The sequence below is a fragment of the Pezoporus wallicus genome, unplaced genomic scaffold (assembly GCF_028554395.1).
Source record: "Pezoporus wallicus isolate ANWC-B61680 ecotype Strahan unplaced genomic scaffold, APGP_CSIRO_Pwel_v1 scaffold_11491, whole genome shotgun sequence".
Classification (NCBI taxonomy): Eukaryota; Metazoa; Chordata; class Aves; order Psittaciformes; family Psittacidae; genus Pezoporus; species Pezoporus wallicus.
Window position 1 is genome coordinate 6,463,312 of NW_026642649.1, and position 20,833 is coordinate 6,484,144.

Genomic DNA, 20,833 nt, shown 5'->3' on the forward strand with positions numbered 1-20,833 from the left:
TAAAGGGAATTTAGCAAGCTTCAAACGACCTGGTGAACATGCACAGAGCAACACCAAGATGCTAGTCTGTCTCCCAGAACCAGCATCACTGCAATAGCATGGTGTACTAGCAAAGGGAACACCACAACCACCTCTCAGCAAAACTAATGAAACTAGCTGGAGTGCCACACTTTGGGCCCTGAAGCTAGCCACAGCACTGGCTGTCTCAGCCCATTGCCTCCTAACTCCCTCTGGTTTTTAGTGCTTCCTTTAGCTTCTTATGTTAAAGCCTGTAATAAACTTAAATTGCATGCACTGTAGTGGAGTACACAACTACTTCATGAAGGAATGAAGCACATCCCTCCAGTCCCAACGGTTTGATAAGTAAATGTGAATTCACAATCGTTTTTAAAGACAGCCAGTCTCCACTCTGGAGACTTTGCTATTCTCCAGTTGTTTTCCCATCATCATGTTCTGATTGTGAGCAAGCACCAAGGTAACATTTAGGAGGGAAAGAAATACCTGAACACATTGCTAGAAAGACTGCCTTCATTTTGCAAACATAGTTGCATGTACTTCTGCAACTAAAAAACAGTGATTATTAGATTAAATAGGTTAAATCAAAGCTGATTTTGTGGGCAGAAGATTTGCATGAAGTCAGACTACTGGCACTTTTCACATCATCCTGTGCTGCAGGAAGTTACTGATGGAAATTACACACTCTATCTCCAAATCCAGTGCATGAACCTGCATAAAAATATTCCTATTATCGGGGAGGGAGGGAGGGAAGTGAGTATGATTTGTTATGAAGTTGGTAAGAGTGGGGTAGAAATAGCTTCCATGTATCAGGAGAGTAAACAGGCTACGATTCTTCAGCTTGGAAAGAATGAGGAGCAGGGTTATGAGAAAAGTCTATAGTGTTGTGTGTGTGGGACATTGATAAAGTTACTGTATAATAATTACTCATAAGTTACCACAAAACAAGAAAGAGCTGGAGAGCACCCAGTTGAGTCATCAGACAAGAAGTCTATTAAAAACTAAAAGGAAGCTCTGTTTCGCAGAGTGCACAGAGTGAAATCCACCATCACAAAACTATAGGCACAACAAAAGTACATAATGCTGAAAGAGCAGGAAAGTGGGAGTCTACAGGCCTTTAAACACAGTGGACCAGTTGCACTTCAAATCCAGCTGGCCCCAGAGTTACAATGCTATCCCTTTCCTGGAGCAGAGCGCATCTTCAGGAGCTGCCACACTGGGAATTAATACACAGTGAGCCACAACTTCCTTACTGGTTTCCCCTCTGAATTAGACAGCAAGAAGCCTCCATCAGCTGCAGAATACTTCTTCCTCTACACTGAACACATCTGCTGTTCCCCATCCCTGCTTGCTCCTTTCTTGTTCTCTTGGGAAGGGGTGAAGCACTGCCTGGAGGTTGCTGCCAGGATTGGTAGGGCTGTCAGTCTATAGGGCTGGGGGTCCTCCAGGGAGCAGGGTGACAATGCCTTGCTTGCTGTTTGGGCAAAGGACCAATCTGGAAGTGGACATAGAGAGATGGTGCAGTGGGAGTAAAGGGGAAGTGCTCAGGCGCTCTGAGCAGAAAACAAGCGCAGGTCCAGGGAACAGGACCCACCTCAAAGCATTCCATAGAATCCCAGACTGGTTTGAGCAGGACGGGACTTTAAAGCTCATCCAGTTCCAAACCCTGTCATGGGCAGGGACATCTTCCACTAGACCAGGCTGCTCTAAGCCCCTTCCTATCATTTATTCTTAACTGCCTGCTCTGCAGAGGAAGGTCTCGCTGCTGAGATTTATAGACAAGGAGAGAAAATGCTTATCCCAAGTGAATGATTCTAATTATTCTCTCATGGTCTACAACTTATTTGGTTCTTGGCCTTCACTTCTTACATTATTCTGAAATTGCAGTCCAACATTCAGCAACATAACAAATGGATGATGCCACCATCAAGGCCAGTTATTTGTTGTGACCACAGAGAAGAGATAACAGGGTGAACATTAAACTGAGTTCTAAAATAAACAGAGGCCGTCTGCTCCCCTTCTCCCCAGCAACACTTCCCAAGCCTACTTGCGAACTCCTACATGATGCCTCTGAAAATGCCACAACAGGAGATATTTGCTCTTGCTCACAAAAACAGATTCATCAAACCCATCATGTGGGACTATTACTACAAATGCATCCCAGATGAGCAGAATCACTGTAAGTAGGACACAGAGGAAGAAATCTCACAGTTTCAGCTGTGGGATCTGTCTCACACAGTCAAAACTTTAACTCTAGAAGGCTGTGTATATTCAAAAGCCAAGAGCACGTTCTTTCCTTTCCCTTTAGAGACTTGCACAGAAGTACCAGGGAAAGATTTTAGCATTCTGGATTACAATTCACAATGTAAAAGGCCCACAGTATTTAGGTCAGAGCATCTGAAGGAGACAAGAAAGTCTGGTGAACAAAATCAGCCCTTTTTAACATGTAATGTTGACACTTCACAGAACAAAAATACAGGAACGATCACAAAAATTGAACTAGGTCAGCATCGGCTCTTTTCCTCTCACTCTTGAGGATTGCCAGCTGCAAACTTGGGCTACATTATCCCACAGCAACTGCAGAATGATTCTGTAGCCTCTAATCAGGTCTTAATTCTCACCCTGGTTTTAGAGGAATTCTAATATAGTGAGAGAGCAGCCACTGAAAATATTCTCAGGGTATTTTTGGCAGCTAATCAGCATTCACCACTGTATTGAGATTTACACTGTGCTCATTTCACAAGTGTAGGAGAAGAGTGTACTCTGTTTGCTGATGTGTATACTGCACTGGAAAAACATTTGCAGGATTCTTTATGTATACTATCAACAATAATGGTACTCGTGTAATGTTTTTGCTTACTGGTGTTTCTATATGCATGGATAAAACATAAAATAAGACAGATTGCTAATGTGCTAACCAGAGAAACCAAAAAACAAACATTATTTTCATGTTGGATCCCAAAACTTTTTCAAAGGCCCAACATGCAAATTTACTTATTGAACATTTACGCCTTTGAAAAAATCTGCAGCTTTGGATCACAAATCACCAGAACCAAACCTAAAGGCTTTGATCCTAATACCATTTTTACATAGCCACCAAAGATACGCAGTTGTTCAAAGACATCTACTTACTACAGAGTAAGTCTAGGTCATAAAAATCCATTCACTCAATTCATAATAGAAAGTACTCAAGGACCTGTGTTATTTCACACACAGGAAAAGACTTACTAGAGAAATTGCAAGTGAAGGGAAGTAAAAGCATGTGATATCCACAACCTCTGAGGACCCTGACATCTTGTATAGCAAGGCTTGAATACCACTTAAAACCTTTATTGGCATAAGTTACCATCATTCCACATAGGTCAAAGGAATTACATCTATGTGTTCTAGCATGGCCCTCTATTATCATCTAAGTGGAAAGAAAAATCTAGCCCAAACCTTACAGCTCAACAGATGTTAGCAGCTTTAAGATTCAGACCAGTTAGTAATAGCAGCAAGCTCCACAATGGAGCCTTTTTTAACTTGTTGCTTCCAAATCTGTTTGCAAGATTGATTGATAAAAGTGTGTCAAATAAACCAAGCTACTAAGGTGGCAGTTATTCATGCATATCAGTTCAGTCCCTTGTCCCCAGAATGTTGATTACTTCATTTATAACTGTCACGAATGCAAGCAGGTTACAGCACACACAGACAGAAAGGAAGTATTTACAGCACATCTAACACCCACCCCAAAGCATCCATGCAGAACCCCCCCAGGGTTTTAGACTGCAATGGCACCTTAGTTTTGCTTCAGTCGGAAAATACATCCCCTCTGGTAGCAGGGCTGACAGTAGCTGTGGGTCAGCCTGCACCTTCTGTGTGTGCTGCAGATGAAGAGTGAGGAGTGTGCGCACTGTGGAGGAGGAGTGGAAGCACGTCAGGGGGAGGCAGCACCCTTCCTTCACAACAGAAACACACACACACCCCCTACCATGCACTTGGCAGCAATGTCCTGACCTGTGATTCACGTAACTACAGTCATCTCACAAGAAACAGAGAAAAAGAAATTAGACTTAAAAACTGACCTGTTTTTCATTTTCATCCTCCAGCCTCAGCCTGTCCTCAATGCAGTTCCTGGCCTGAAGGAATGCCTTCCTCTGAGCCCTTTCTGTCAAAATCCTCACAAAGACCCCATACAAATTTACACTGACAAAAAGGATTGCATTGGCCACAAGCTGTAAGAAAGAAAGAAAAAGAAATGCACAGTTTAAAATACAGGGTTTTGGTTTACATTTCTACTCAGCAAAATTTAAAAAAGAAGAAAATAAGCACCGTCTTTCAAAGTTCCGCCTCAGCAGTCATGTCACTGATACCCCTTCCCACAACCCAACTGCAGTGAAACAATCACAGCAGCTACCATAAGTTCAGGCAAGCAGTACCACATAATACACACACACTGCATCTCTGCTGAAGTTAATTTCTCTTACGATGATGTGTAGCTTAGCACTTTCATTCAGCATTGGTTCTTTCACCAGCCCATTGGCAGATCTGTGCACCTAATGAAAGCCGTATATTCAGCATTTGTTCAACTGTGGGGTGCCCAGAAGACTGGAGTTATTTCTCCTATAAAGTAGACATGGATAAAATCTGTGACTAAAGCAAAATGTGTGCCTGGGTACCCAAGCCTTCATCTTGTGCAATTCGCACCTCGAAAATCTGCTTCTCATCCCATAGCTATACCATTACCAACCATACTGTATTTTGGACAAATCATCTAAAATATTGCTGATGTTACCCTGCAGCAGACCTCTTAGAAGGTGCCAAGTGCTTTCAAATGATGGCCATTGGTACAAACCAAGCACCACTGCAATGCTATCAACAGGTACAGTGAATTACTTCTATGAATAGTGCTTAGATAAAGGACACACATATGGCCCAGTGACCCTTCTGGTCATTTTTTAATGTTTTTACAATAGGCAGTAAAGTTAACTAACCTAAATAACCTAAATAACTGTGGTTTGCACACAGTTTCCCTATCTAAGAAAATCCCAGCTAAGTTTCTCACTGCATCTCTGATGTCCAAAACATGTCCTCAGATGGTAAATTCTGCAATGCAATGCAGTGTTTGTTTAGAAAGGAGGCAATAAGGCCTGTTTACCTAGTATCTCCGCAGTCTCTTTGTCTGTAGTTACTCTAGTTACAATCACAGCATCATGATAAGGTTTCAGGCGACTCATATATCCCATCGTTTCAGACATAGAATCATAGAATAGTTAGGGTTGGAAAAGACCTTGAGATCATCCAGTTCCAACCCCCCTGCCATGAGGAGGGAACACCTCACACTAAACCATGTTACCCAAGGCTCTGTCCAACTTGGCCTTGAACACCGCCAGGGATGAAGCATTTGCATCTTGCACATAAATTGGCAAAAATTGGGTATAGTAAGAGCAAAGAAAGACATTACAGCAAGTAACACAAATCATGTCAAATTCCTATGCATTTAAAATAGTTCATAAAGACCATATAATTGACATTTATTTCTTAATACAAGGGTTACATTTCAAGCCCGCACATCTCTACTATCACGTGTTCTGTTAGCGTAAGCTGAAGAGGAGACCACTGCCCTTGTTTCCAGTGAAACCAGCTGTGCCAATCAGCACCAGCTGTGCCAGTCCATGTAGGGAATACTCACTTGAAGGCTTGAATTCAGTCAATGTGGTAAGCAAAGATCCAAAACGACATCTAGAAACTCCCTGCTGCTTTTGGAGGGACTATTTACCAAAATAAGAAGGGATTTTCTGGGGTGTTTAACTAATGGCAGTATACATCTCACCACCTGTGATCTCAGTACAGAGAGGAAGATTCATTCTGGGTGCATTCTCCAGACCTTCATGGATTCACAAGTCCTCTAATTTTTACCTTCATACCTGGTTGTTATTAGCTAAGAGTACTATAGAATAAATCAGGATGGAAAACACCTTTAACACCATCAAGTCCAACCATTCCCCCACCACTGCCAAGTCCACCACTAACCCATGTTCCTAAGGGCCTTGTCTACACAGTGTTTGAGCATTTCCAGGGATGGTGATCAACAACATTCTCACTAGCACAAAATCAGAAGACACCCTACCACAATAAAGGCAGCTCTGTCTAGCATCAGTGTTTTCCTCCTCCTCCAATACCCAAAAAGAAACAGTTATCTCACAAGAGCTAACACTCGTGAAGAATGGTGTTACAGCTTCCCCCTGAGAACTGCAAAATGCAGGTTCAGGTGTCATCAGTCAGATGAATTTCAACCTAGGAATCTCATGCAGCAGTTACTTATGTGTCATTTCTCACAGATGGTAATACAGATGGTAAAACTTTTAAGGTGAAAAGCAGTACACGAGTGTATTATTTCATGATACAGGCTGAGCATAAACAATCTGCAATTTCTATCCTGCTTCATTTTACTTCATCACAGAGATCTGTTTGAGGTATATCAATTTTCAGCACAAATTAGACCACTAAAATGAAATTACTGCAGAAATTCCAGTAGAATACTATTTTTAGAAGCACAAATGCAACCACATTCACCTTATCCCTGCATTTTATCATGCTGAAGTGTAACAGCAACGGTGTATTTTAAAGCTAATTCTTGGAAGTGCAAGGGAATAAAAATAGAAAGGATTTGTAAAAGCCATATTCAAAGGCAGCAGAGAGAGCCCAAAGAATAAACAGTCAAGACAGAGAGAGTGTAACAAAACAGCTCTTAGGAACACGGGGTGCAAAAACAAAACCATCTTTATGTGCTGATATCAGAGTGGCCCAAGACATAAATGAAGGACTCAACTCGGTTTTTGGTCCTCAACTACAAGCAATAGAAGACCTTATATTGTGGCAATGTGCCAGCTGTTCTGGGTCTATCATTAAGATTTGAAGCAATGGTGATCACCTGGACTGGGGCAACCGGTAGGTGGGATCCTGCAATCATGCAGCCACTTTCAGACTCAGCAGGGAAAGTAATTTTCTGACATGCTTTGAACAGTTTAAGATAAAACAGAGGCTTAGTTGTCAGCCCTGGCCTGCAGGGAACCACGAAAAGTGATAAAGCCAGTAAAAGATTCATAGATTTCAAAGTGTGAGAAAAGAAAGTAGGGCACTTTGTCTCCTGAGGTAAGAGTTCCTTCCCTCCACAACCCATTTTCGGCTTAATTACTATCTCTTCCTCAATTGCAAGCTGCATACATCCGTCTCTCTAGGTTTCTCAAATGCATGCCATTTCCTGGTCCCTTTCATTTTAATATGTAAATATGTTCATCTCTATATACAGACATACACATGCAACTCACACATTACGTGCTGTAACTCCAGGAATTACTGAGAGACTTGCTATTAAAACTGAGGATCTTTCAAGAGGTACTGAGGCATCCAAAGCTACTGAAATACCAATGAATTGAGTTTTAAATCATTCCTACATTATTTACTATACCACCGCTCAATAGCATAAAGAGCACTCTTCAGATTTCACCATCACCTTCTATTTCCAGAACTGCCAAAGAATCAATTTACTCAATGCAACGCAAAATGACTCAAAGACATTTTTATGCCGCAACCTCTTTCAAACAATGTTATTCTCTCATTCCAAAATGAGATTATGGGTCAGCCAGGATAAAAATAGAAAAGAGGATCAGGGTCATGAAAGCCTTTTTTTTAAATTACTTTAAAATTGATTGTTGTCACTGAACCTTGTATTGTGCATTCCACATCTCTGCTGCACATCAGTACCGACATCCTGACCTCTAAGCTGCTCTAGTCAACAGTAGGGTAGACTGTCAGTAACTGGATGAACTCTGGCATGGTTCCTTCTGCTCTGGAGGGTATTACCAAAGGCAGGCTTCCAACACAGCTAGCTCCTGTGGGCTTCCTTGTCGGTGAAGGACTGGCAGGTCCAGCAATTTCAACCAAATTCCTGTCTCTCCTGGCTTTTTTATCCATTGCCTTTCTTGGGTCTCATGTTACTTTTGGCAGGGAACACAAACCGTGCAATACAGCAATTCCCATCTAGGAGTGAGCAGGTAATTCTGGAGGTAACAGCATGTAACATGCTCATGCATGCACAGGGCTTGAGAAGTTCAATTCAACAGCTCCCTTTCATTTTCCCCCCTAGAATCACCTCCCACTTTTTGCGTGTCCCTTGGGATTAGTTAAAAGACTCTTTGAAGAGTCTCTTGAAACGTCTCTCTCTGTTCCAGACAGGATTTATTCTCCGCTTCTTTTTCCTTCAAAGCAAGATGCATTCACACATGCACTTGCTCTCTCTCCCAAACAAATGGTGAAAAATTCTTCTTACTTGCCTTTTAACAGGACTCTGCTTACTCAGCAGACTAATTCTGCTACCAGGTAAACAGATACACAGTAGATAGTTCAAGCCAGAGACTGAGTTTCACTGTGGAGTAATTTTCTGTCTCACAAAATAATCTCATAGAAAAATGGGGCTGTTTCACAAAGGTGCAAATCACCTCTGCATTACTCAAAGACTTACTTACAAGGTGGCATCATGTGGATGGACACTGAAGTAGACTAAATGAGAAACAGAAATTACCAGTGAACAAAACTTAGGAGACTCCCCAGAACTTCATTGTGCTGTCTAAAAGCTGGGCCTGTGGCGTGAATGGGATTGAGAAGGGATTTTGAGAGTTAACGCTCCCAGGATTCTAATTTAGTGGCCAATATCAAGAATGGATTTATTCTCAGCAGCATGAGTTCTCATGTTATCGCATGCAGTAGAGCAGAATCAAGACCAGGTTGGTCAAGGCCTTGGGTGATATGATTTAGCATAAGGTGTCCCTGCCCACGGCAGGGGGATTGGAAATAGATGATCTTAAGGTCCTTTCCAACCCTAATGATTCTATGATTCTATGTAGGAAATATGGCCATCATCTCCTGGTGAAGGTAGCAATTTGAGGAAAAGAGACCAATACAGTTTTCGCATGTCACTCAGATACCTGGTATGACGAGAAGTATGGTGGGCTGAATTCTGCTCCCAGTGTTCTCTGATAATTGTATTTTACTGCAAGTAATTTCTGAGCCACTACTGCTGTTCCTGTTGCGCAGACAACGTAACATTTACTCATCCTGTCAAAATGCTTTGAGATACAGCAATGAAATGCATTATTGTAAAATATGAATGTCTAATTGTGAGGCATACCTCAGAGGAAAGAGCCATGAACAGCTTACAAAAATGAGTCAGTGCTTCCACCATTAAAACTCTTAAAGAGCAAGACAAGACTGTGCTGTGTATGAAAAGTGTTGATATCATAAACAAGGCCTTTTACAAGTTTAAACAGAAACAGTTTCTCCTTTCCCTGTTACGGAAAATGTAACATTAGAGCAGAGGCTTCCTTACAGCACAAGACTGCATAGAAGAGAATGCACACGTGCTTCTTGATCCTGACATGGGCTGAAGTTTAGTGATTCACTTCACTCACTTTGCAGCCTTTTGAGAACACTTAATTACTCGTCTCCTCCCTCCCTTTGCTGAAGTGGTGTAGCACAGGAGCAGAGAACTTCTCTGTAGTTCCTGACTGTGTTTCCTACCACAGATGGCAGCCAAACAAATTTTCTCCAGATTAAGTAAACATATTCCCCGTTTGCATAAATGTCCCACTCTTGGGTTTCATTAGTTTTGTCCTAACTGGTTTATGCAACCTACTAAGAAGATTTTGCTCTACTGTGGCATTCTCTGTGGTGGTTCCTGCCTTCATTCGCAGTGCTTCTGAATCTACAGTATACTCTATGAGGGGACTAGTGACTCGGTATATCAGGATAATGTGTTGAATGAGACTAGATGTCACTAGTTGAGGAAAAGATAGTAGTGCTGGGGTGTCTATAACCATAGAAGGGAAGAGAGACTTTCAGGATACCTAGGATGCTATGTGTATTAACCACAGCCAGGTTTGCTGAAGTGCATGAGTACAATGTGCAGCCACAGACACCCACTCTGCATCTCTCCCTTTATTTGCATCCCTGTTTGACCAAAGTACAAGACACAATTTATAACTACTGTGTAAAACATGTACCATAAACCTTTCTGAAACAGGTCCCAAGAAAAGTAGAGTCATCAACAGCCAGTGAGCTCCCCAGTGTTAACAAGTTCATTTGTTGCATCTGTCTCCAAACCACATGTCCCTCTGTCTTGGAAACACACACTGGGAGAACAGTTAGTGCGCTTCCCTCCCACACCATACACTGTTGGCTGTTTATCTGGTGGCAGGAAGCACTTACCTCTGAGATTAAGTAGCAGATAATTAGGATAGAAAATCAGAACTAGAGCTGACAGAATCCTACATTTCTGAATCCTAAACCTTATGTAGCTCTGCAGCTTAAAAATGTTCTGATAAAGATATCTGTGATTATACAAGATACCAGTTTTGCCTACCTGTCACTATTCGCTTAGGTGTGACAAGAATCAATGGCATTAATTTCAGGCTCCCATTTTTGAGTTTCTGAGCTGTTGTGCTTTTCTTAGCGGGTTTCTGAAAGGAAGGCCCAACTCTAGCAGTTTTACCTTTCGCATTAGCAACACATTAAATCTTTATTTGGATGTACCAAGGCTTCTGGATTTTTCATTAATCAGGAAAAGGGAAAGCAGCACTTCTACGCACAAGAGTTTTCATTCTTAAAAGAAAAAAAGCAGCTGATTTTTAGGGAATAGGACAGGTATCAGACAGGGGACTTAAGGTAAAACACAACAGAGCACTGATATATGTAATTGTAGAACTGAGAAATAAAGGACTGGATGGAAAATCCTGCAAGCAGCATACAGGCTGAAATACCTTCAAGGATAACTTCTCAACTGCCTCAAACCATTCCAAGTAATGAATGACTTCATAAAAGCTGTAAATTTTCTGGGAGGGAAAGAAAAAGTCCTAAACACACAGCAGTATTCTACTAGAAATGGTTGGCACAACATTAACGTTTGAAACTCCCCAAGTATAGAACTGGGCTGGTGTACTTCAGAAACCCCAAAACAGCAATAAGAAAACGCCCTCATTTATCTCCACCTGAAGCCCAGTTTTACACATCGTGTGTGCGTACTGATACACATTTGAGTTGGTTTTGAGAGCACATGAACAATATTCTTTCTTTCTCTTAGCTCCGTATTTGTTATTAAGCCCAGCTGAGGTTAGTATCAGCAACCTTTCCATATATCAAACCAGATCTTACAGATAGGTAATTGGAGGTTACTTTTCCATAAGGCAACGGCTCTCTAAAGCCCACGGAAGTGCTGGTGCTACTGCAGACAGAAAAGAACATCCCAAAAATATTATATGTGAAACAAAAGTAACTTCCTAGCCATCTACACTAATCAGTGAAGTTTAGGCACACAAGAGAACTGGTTCATCTCCAGTTTGTCACTACATGAGAGGCTCTGAAAGCCTCTCAGAGAAGATCTAAGTGATACGGTATCTCAGTGTTCTGCTGCTGTTATATTATGGCACTGTACTCCAGAGCATGTAACAGGTTTCACAGCAGAACATATTACCTTAAAGGTAATATGGTCTCAGCCACTTCCATCTGTGGAAAGCTCACACAATGAGCTACCCAGGCAAAATATTCTGGCAAACTGGTTTACATGTCACATCCCACAGACTGCTCCGTGCTGAGAAGAAAGAGGCAAATGTTGTTTACATTTCTCTCCTGATTCAGTTGTTGCATTCTCTTATGGTGTATTGTAAGTCATCATAGAACAAATAAGACCTCATTTCTTCTCTGTTGTTATGGTTTGGGGACATTTCAATTGTTCCTAAGCTTTAGGAATAGCTGCTATCTATCACAAAACACTTGGAATATGTTGCCAAAGCCATTTAAAACAATTTCTATAGAAATTATGGCCAGTATTCTTATTTATTTGTGCATGTTATTTACTTGCTTGACAGAGTCCAGGTGATCATCCCCTGAAAGTGTTCTACACCAACCAAAAATCCATGGCTTTCTCCACTTTGCTATTAGTTAGGAGAATGCCATGCTGTGTAATTAGAGCCCAGTGCAGTAATCTGTTGTCCAAAATCTGCTTCAATTTGCTGTATGCAACACGTGGTTCATTTCCAGTACTTATTCTCCCTCAAGAATCCATCTGAACATCTTAATGCTTTTTTTTAAGCTGCAATAATTAAATACATAAAAATAAAGACTTGTGGGGATACACAACACAAGTTTGAAGCATTTGGTGGGACCACAGTTGCTAGGTGACTGAACCTTCAGATCTTAAATGCAGTTTTTCTTCATTTGAGTTCTGTGCATGGCTGAGAAGCCCCAGCCTGTCACCTGGCTGCTGGAGACAGGAAGCATTTCTTATCTAGCAGCCAGCACTTAGACTACAGAGACACAAACAAAGGCCATGGCTTCAGTTTCTGCAAGGGATGCTGTGTTTTCAGGTTGCTCCTGTAACAACTTAGGAGGAAGGCTGCCTACTCTGAGTGGGACAGCCTCCTTCACATGCTCCTTTTGCAGTCCACTGTGTGCCAAGTGGCACGCAGTAAACTGTTGACTCATGCTCCTGTGGCATGATTTGGTTATACCCATAAAAACATACTCCACAACATGCCTCTTATGGGACCTGACTTACTGGAGACTGATAGACACACACTGAGCTCCTGCATGTTCTGGCAGCTGGAACACGCTTCCAGCTTTTCACTTCAGGAACTCGTCAGCTTTGTTTGGTTGTGAAAGTGTTTTCTGTATAAACTCAAAGTCCTCTGCAGAGCTTTGCCATTAAACAATGCTGGGGTGGAGGGCTCATTCTGCTGCCTGGTGACAAAACACAGGTCTTCCAAGTCCCAGTGCTGTTCTCCAGTGGTTCCAGCTCAGTCTTGTTAAGCCTAGGAACCGTGCTGCTGGGGATGAAGTATTATACCCAGGGCTCATTATATATGCTGCTCATTATATATGCTGCTGTATCTCTTTGCTACTGAAATGGTGCTCTCCTGTGCTATACACAGGCTACTTAGAAAGAGGGCTTGAATTTTGCTCCTGGAAGGTTGGGTGCATAGAACCTAGGATATGCAACACCCATCCTTAAAACCTCTATGTGAATTTAGCTTCAGGGGACTTTCTCGAGGCCTGGGAGACAGCCATGGATACATCCAGGTTCCCAAGTCAGCATATGCCAGTTAGGTATAGTTGCAGGCGTATCACAGATGAGAAGATAAACACAGGTTAAGTTCAAGCATTTGTCCAAATACTATACTGTAATGAACTCATTGTTAGGAAATCATGCTGAAATGCATTACTTAAGGTCTTAGATAGCAAATTCAAGTAAATTTTGGTGTCCCAAGCAGTGTCAGGTACACATTTTCATATTAAGCACAGTACCTCATATTTATTTCATGCCACTAACCCCAAACCATCAAGAAGTACACAGAAGTCAACAAGCCACCTGCAACATAAGTGGAATGCCTAAACTGTGAAGTCTTGGTTCTCTCTCACTGCCAAAACACCTGGTACTTTTCCAACTGAATGAAAGCAGACAGAGGTAAAGAGAGCAAGAATTGCTTATGCTGTTGCTCTGGCTGGCTGTATACGGCTAAGTGAAAACATGCCAGCATCAGGACTGATCTCGGCTGGTTTCCCTTTCCACCAGAAGGATGCCTGCTAGACCCGAACAAATGCCCTCTTGTATCCCTTTCATTTTAACTCCCCTCTCAATGCAGATATTTGAAGCAGTTGGTGAACAATGTCACTTCGGGTCAAACGTCCTGAAAAGATGAAAGTGTTTGCCTTGAGGAAACTACGTTCTATTACATGGAGCCCATTCACTTTCCTCCTATTGTGCTTTACAACTTGCAAGAGCTGTCTCTGCAGATAATAAGATTTTCACTCGGCAGGGTCATTTAAGCTATGGTACCTTCTGACAGTGTTGGCACTCGACAGCTTTAATACAGCCAAAGCTGCAGAGGAGCAATTTAAGCAGGAGAGAGAGAAAGCACGCCAGTTTTTGGTCAGCTTTGAAAACTACTTTTGCAATGAGAAACCGGTCACTGAGCAAACAAGAAACTGATGGGAGATTTAACATAAGTATTTCCCGTCACATCTGCACTTGAGACACTCACTGGGAAAGCAAGAGGATATACCTCTGTTTAATGATTTTATTTAATAACTGAATGTAATTGTCAATGACCAAGACAACGAAATTATAAAGATCCAGTATCAAACGACCAAACCCTGCTCATTTCCAGTTAATGATCCTATTAAAAAAAAAAAAAATCAAGCTTATTGTTAGAATCTGTACACTGTATGACTAAAAAATAGCTTGAGTGTTCTAAAAAATGAAGCCATGATTCCACTGTTGGGAATCTGGGTAGTGTTCCAAACTGATTCATACTCAGTGCTGGATTAGGATAATGTTCTTGCTAATGGCAAGAACAATACAGAACCACAGACTGGGTTGGGTTGGAAAGGATCCTAAGATCATCCAGTTCCATCCCCCTGCCATGGGCAGGGATGCCACACACTAAACCATGTCGCCCAAGGCTCTGTCTATCCTGGCTTTGAACACTGCCAGGTATGAGGTAGCCACAGCTTCTCTGGGCAACCTGTGCCAGCATCTCACCACCCTCACAGTAAATAACTTCTTCCTTATATCTAACCCGAACTCCCCCTGTTTCAGTTTGAACCCATCACCCCTTGTCCTATCGCTACAGTCCCTGATGAAGAGTCCCTCTCCAGCATCCTTGTAGCCCCCTTCAGACACTGGAAGCTGCTCTGAGGTCTTCACACAGCCTTCTCTTCTCCAAGCTGAAGAGCCCCAACTTTCTCAGCCTGCCTTCATACACCAATTCACGAGCCCATTTTGTGAGCAACAGAATGCTTTTAAGGACTTGCTATGAGAGCACACAACTAGTAACTTGTTGCATTATATGATTTTGTGGCATTTTTTCTGATTCTGTTTTAATGTAACATTATTTGAATGAAAAAAATAACTGGAAAATAAAAATCACAATATTGTGAATTCTGAGCATTTAGAAACTCTGAGTTGAACTGCTGAAATAAAAGTATTAAATCACAACCCTGGAGGAGTGTAAGAGAGAAGAGGACATAAATCAAGTATGCTTTTGGAAGAAGATGAATACATGGGAGTGAAGGGAAAATAAAGAAAAAAGGAAGAGAATGATAAGAAGTGGAACTGAAACACGCCTACTCTGAGCAGAAGAGTGGAAGAATAAGGGGGCTAGAATTGCACATGAAAGTCCTCCTTCCTACAGACTGTCTGTGGGGTCTATTTTCTGCTTTGAATGTCTTGTCAGTTCTCGTTAGCTTCAAACTGTCCATCAAGTTAAGAGCGCACAATCTTAAGAGAACTGGCACTAATTCCATGTACAGATTACAGAGACTACGAACAGCAGAATTTTATGCCCTGGAAAAGATAAGTGTAGAATTTATCAGAATTATTGAGAACTCTAAGTTACAGAGGAAAACAATACATCAGTAATTTCTTATTGTGCCTCAAAACAAATGAGACAGGGACGACAATGTTAAGCCCCAAAGCATGCTGTTCACTGGTAACAAACCAGTTGCAACTACTGTAGTATGTCACATTATGTCATAGTACATCTTCCTTAACTGGACACAGATTCCCTCTTAAGGGTTTGCTGACTGCACTCTTTTCTGTACAAAGAAACCAAGGATTTACAAGTATGGAACAGGACATGTTCTCTTCAGTGCTGATGATTCTTTAGCTTTCTTCCAGTGTGGGCTCTGTGTGTTCTTCGTCTCACCCAAAAACAAGATAAAATCAAGAGGTTTATTTGTCTGCATTTAGAACAGGAAGAAAAATGTCCAACAGCTGAGGACTTGAGGCTGGAAAGCGGTGGTGCTCAGAATGTCCCACACAATGTGCATCTGGGACAGATAACTTTGGATCAGCTCTAGCTTGGTCCAGTGGACCAGCACCAGTTAGTGCACTTTCCAGTGGAGACTCTGGTCTTAAAGGCACAAGATGCATGACCAGAAAACAGACAAGAGATTCAGGATATTTCTTTTTCCCCTCAATACAGTCAAAAATAGAGACTTTTTGAAATGATGCACCACCCTGTAAGTCTCAGATGACTTATATCATAAAGACCACACTGAAACAAGGAAGAGATGACATTTACACCACAGAGATACATGTTGAATCATCTTAAGTGTAAATGTGTATAAAAGGGGCTCACAATAAAAACAAATAGAGCACTATTGATTTTACTATATGTATATGAGCAAGCTACAGTACACACAAGTCTGGCAGTTGCTTATTACTCCATGGCAAAGCCTTACTACCTACATAAAGGTTAAAACACTAATCACCTATTCATTCAGTAGCTTGTCAACCATGTTAATATTTTATAATGTCTCCTGATAATAGTAGCCTTCTGAAACAAGTACTTCCTAAATCAGTAGTGGATGATGTCAGGAACTATCCTGGAAACTACAAGTCTCTATGAGGGGATTTCATAAAAGACGTGGTATTGAAAGAAAGCTTCAGAATAACTGCAAGTATTTAGAATGTTTTTAGACCAGAAATGCAAGTAAGAAAATACAGTTTCACAAAACACGACAACTTCTCTGTTTTTCTCCCATTCCCTCCCCCTTTTCTGTAATTAAAAATAAAGATATAAGTGAAAGATAAGTTCTTGCACCAAAATCATAACACTGATTATATTTGTTTTTATGGCTCCGTAAAGAATTAAACATACTATATTACACTAATGAAGAGTTTGCTTTACTCTTATCATTATTACACTCTTTTTAGGTCCATTTCTGGTATGAAGGTAATAATAAAATATTTTACGTCAAACATCTCAAAAAGTTTCTTAGTCAGGTCCCGATGCACTGGGTATCTCTTGAGTGATTCCCCCATATGCTCTGACACAGTATCCATGTCAGCTGTTCATGAAAGAAATACTAATTTACACGAACAGATTCATTAAGGATAGTTCTCCTGCCTTCAGAGCTAAATACCAGAGATCTGATCCTAATTCCCTCAATGAAGTCACCTTAAAAGAACATCAAACACTCTGTCATGGGGTATTTGAAAGTTGAGGTGACAGCAGAAGTTCAGTGAAGACCCTTAAAAACTGGAGGTATGAACGGGTCCTTTTGGAACAGGATGAGATTTTGCAAGGAGGATGAACTTCATAGAAGAAAAAAGGGGTCAACACAAACCTAAGAACTGGCAAGTTTCCACAAGTTGGAAGATCCCACAGCTCGAGAGTACACATCCTTTGCAGGTAAAGTAACAAAAGATTGCTTAGATTAAGGACAGTTGCAAGGAGAATCAATGAGCAGCTTGGGACAGTCAAGTCCCATCTAAACAGGGTGTAGAAAGTAGGTAGTCAGGCTAAATAGGTATGTTCTATGCCAACAGAAGGAGGAACCAGGATCAATTAACACTGAATGCTGGATGCCAGTTATCATATTAGAAGGATACTAGAAAGAAAATAATAAGTGGGATACTATTTCCATGGGGAGAAAAAAAAACCAAGAGTCACAGTCACAGACATGGTGCTATGCATTAAAGGAAGGATGCAGCCCAGCCGGGTGATAAGATCACCTGTATTGAGCTGTAACAGAACCTCCATGGATTAAAATGTGGTACTTTATGTAGGAGAAGCATATTACTAGGGTGATGCTATCACAGCCTGACAAGGGTCGAAAGAGGGAGTATGGTTCACTTGGGAGCTCTCAGAATGTTGCTGCAGAATATAGATTGAAGGGAGGCTCCCATAATCCGTCATTCCCATGCAGACTCACTAAATATTACACCAGACCATGAAACTAAGGCGAACTTTTCAACCCCATACATAACTGCTTCCTGAAGGAGCTAAATGGGGACTAGCAGGAGAAGCACTCCTGAACATTTTCAGACCTCTTTCCTAATAGCTGGTTCAAAATGTAACTATCAAAGTACAAGTAAGCACAAAGTACTTAGAGATACCCTTGTGGGGTGTGTGTGTGGGTGTGTGTGTGTGTGAATAAAGAAACCCTCTCTTCAAACCAAAACAAGCAGAAAAACTACAGTAGTGTATGATTTCAGAAGGAGGAACTATTGTATTTCTTAACGACCATATCAGAGAATCCCTCTTGGATGGAATTAACGATAAAACAGGTTCTAAAAGAAATCCCCAAATGAGGAGAATGAGATTACCAGGACCAGGCTACAGTCTGCTATTCCTACAAAACCCTGGATGACAGTGCTGAACTACTGAGGTTATGCTGGGCAAAATGGCAAAAAAATATGAGATCCAACAACCTGTAGAAAAAAAAAAAACATAGGGAACAGTGAACAGAGTGCTTCCAGAGGAAAGGTGTATCTGTGAACACAGAATCTCAGTAGCTGTTTTCATTTGGAAATGAATCTGAACCAACACAAGACCCAATCCTAAGAAAACTAATCCTGTTCTCTTCATCCTGGGATCAGCTCTCAGTAGAGGTCCTCAGCAACTTCTAGCAGTACTTTTCAGTGAGTCCAAATGCCAGTTAAAGCCCTAGTAAAAGACAAAACCCATGACATTCATTCAAAGTTCTGACACCTTGAGAGATATTAACCTGCTCCTTAACTAATGGTGCCCCAGTGTCATTATTTTGGCTATGTCTTAAACCCCACATACATACTCTATAATCAGTGGACTAAATTCTGCCAGTAGTCACCGTGCAATCTGGTTCACATGCGTGTATACCTGAAAGTCAGAATGATAGCATGCTTTCTGCTTAAACATCTTAGGCTTCCACGCTATAATCTAATATATTGAAATGTATTTTAAATCCTGTGTTGTGTACTGTTGTATTTGCTATTTTGCCTTGCTTTGGCATGTTGAAAAAAGCTTCCCATTTCTTCAAAATAGGCATATTTTCATACAGAGTAACTAAAGGATCTATTTTTCTAGCCAGAATTAACAAAATATGTTAACAGAGGCAAGTACTGAGATTAAAGTTTTAGAAAGACCTAGGAATAACTTTATACATGTTAATACAAGTTTGTATTTAGATTCTATATGTTTTATACAATTCTACCCTTTGAGACCTGTGCTGATAGGGACATTGAGTGAGACATTTTCCCAGTGTAAAGCACTGCATAATTAGTTCAGCGTAGGATATACACCAAGTAATTACATTTTTGCCTGCCTAAATTACCCTTGCAGGTTCAGTTGATTATAGGAATCCACCAGCTGTTAAAGCAGCTACCGTGTTTCACCTCGAGGTACGCCTTTGCAAGCCATGCACTAGGCAAAATAATTCCTCCAAGACTGTCTCACCGTGCTTTCAAACAGACCAAAAGATGTAAAAACCCAACATTTAATCTCTGTAAATGCACAGCTAACAAAAGCTATCTCTTACTGTCTCCAATAATACACCATTATGCAGCAACAGCTCAGTATGTTAGAGTTGACCACTGCAGTCCTTTGAGTTACTGGTAGGGAACACCACTGTGTAAGTGGAATAATAATTTGATCTGGCAATGCAACTTCCTGGCAAAAGACATTGCATAATCTAATGGGGCAGTTTCTCCAGGGAGTTAGACTTTGCACAGTCCAAACAGAAAGCCTGTCACTTAACACCCTTCAAAGGCAAATGTCCTAAGGTTGACCAGTGCTTGCACATCCCCTGAGCATGGTACAGTGCTGCAAATACAACACCAGCTGAGCTCTGCAAACTACTCCTCCACAACAGCACAGAGTCTCTGCCTGATATATGAAGCTCTCTCAAGAGAGCTTATCCTTCTGGGTGCAATGTGGCCATATTGCTTCTGGTGTCAGTGCTTGCACAGGTTCTGTAAACTCTGCACTATGTCCTCATTAGCACTGCTACATAGGCATCGAGTGGGGAGTGGGTACAGGGGCACAGAGGCAGCTTGAGCCAGCTGAAGCAGAGACTGCCCTGATGCTGCTTTCCCTTCTGCTGACTCTTGCTGCTGCCCTGTGCCAGCAGGCACATGTTTAACTGGCCAGAAAAACCCCACTCTTTACAAATAATCCTATTTTTCAGTGTTGAGCCCCACGAGAGATCTCGTGTTTCACAACAGTAAGCAAATTAGATGCACCACTGCATGGAAATGTGTTCCAGCTGAGCAAAGTTAATAAGCAAGATGCCACAGGTATTTGTACTATGTCATAAAATGTTGGCCTTGGTTATTTCCATAGGGAACCAGTAACAATTATGAAGGTGCTGACTTGGAAGATGCATAATGCATTTAAGTCAGTTACAGTGGCAGACAAACCTAGAAAAGGACTTCAAACCTCAAGGTTATTTAACAGGACAGGTACAAAACAGTAAGATGGAACCAATACTCTTTGCTATGCCTCAGCTCTGCCAAGAACATCTACTTTAGGAGAATAGGCCAGGCTGTCTCACATCAATAATAAACTTGCATTCTGGTCCTGACAGTGATTTCTTAGACATCTGGTCCCCCGACCACACAGCTCTCATCCATCCTGCCCATACAGAAAGAGGTATTTGCAGGTAAATACCTCCAGCCTCCAAACAGAGACCAACTATGGACTAAGTACAATTGCCTACTGCCACTATGTTGTATGTGGACTGGAAACATTTGGCATTCACTGCACTACAGCCATGCCCTAAAAGGTTCTAAAGACTCTCCTGAAAGGTCCCAAACATGCAGCAAAATAGTTCACTACAAAGAGAAAGAAGAGTTTGTATCAGAGATGCAGTCTGAAGGTGCCAAGGGCTACAGCACAAAGCTTCGGGAAATTGTACAGAATTAGAGTACAAGGGAGAAAGATTAAGTAGTATTTCCTTTAAAAAAGGTAGATGCTTCAGGGAAGAAAGCTGAGAAAGAAGACATTAGCTTTTCAGTCTTTTG

At 41.4% G+C, this 20,833-nt stretch overlaps 1 protein-coding gene across 1 annotated transcript in view; it reads right to left on the reverse strand.

Moving 5' to 3' along the window:
- Positions 1 to 20,833, reverse strand: part of ADCY1 (adenylate cyclase 1) — a 141,891-nt gene that overhangs the window by 93,938 nt on the left and 27,120 nt on the right. Inside the window, exon 2 of the mRNA XM_057431443.1 lies at positions 4,080 to 4,229. Within this exon, the coding sequence (XP_057287426.1) occupies positions 4,080 to 4,229 (150 nt within the window). The remainder of the gene's footprint in view (positions 1 to 4,079; positions 4,230 to 20,833) is intronic.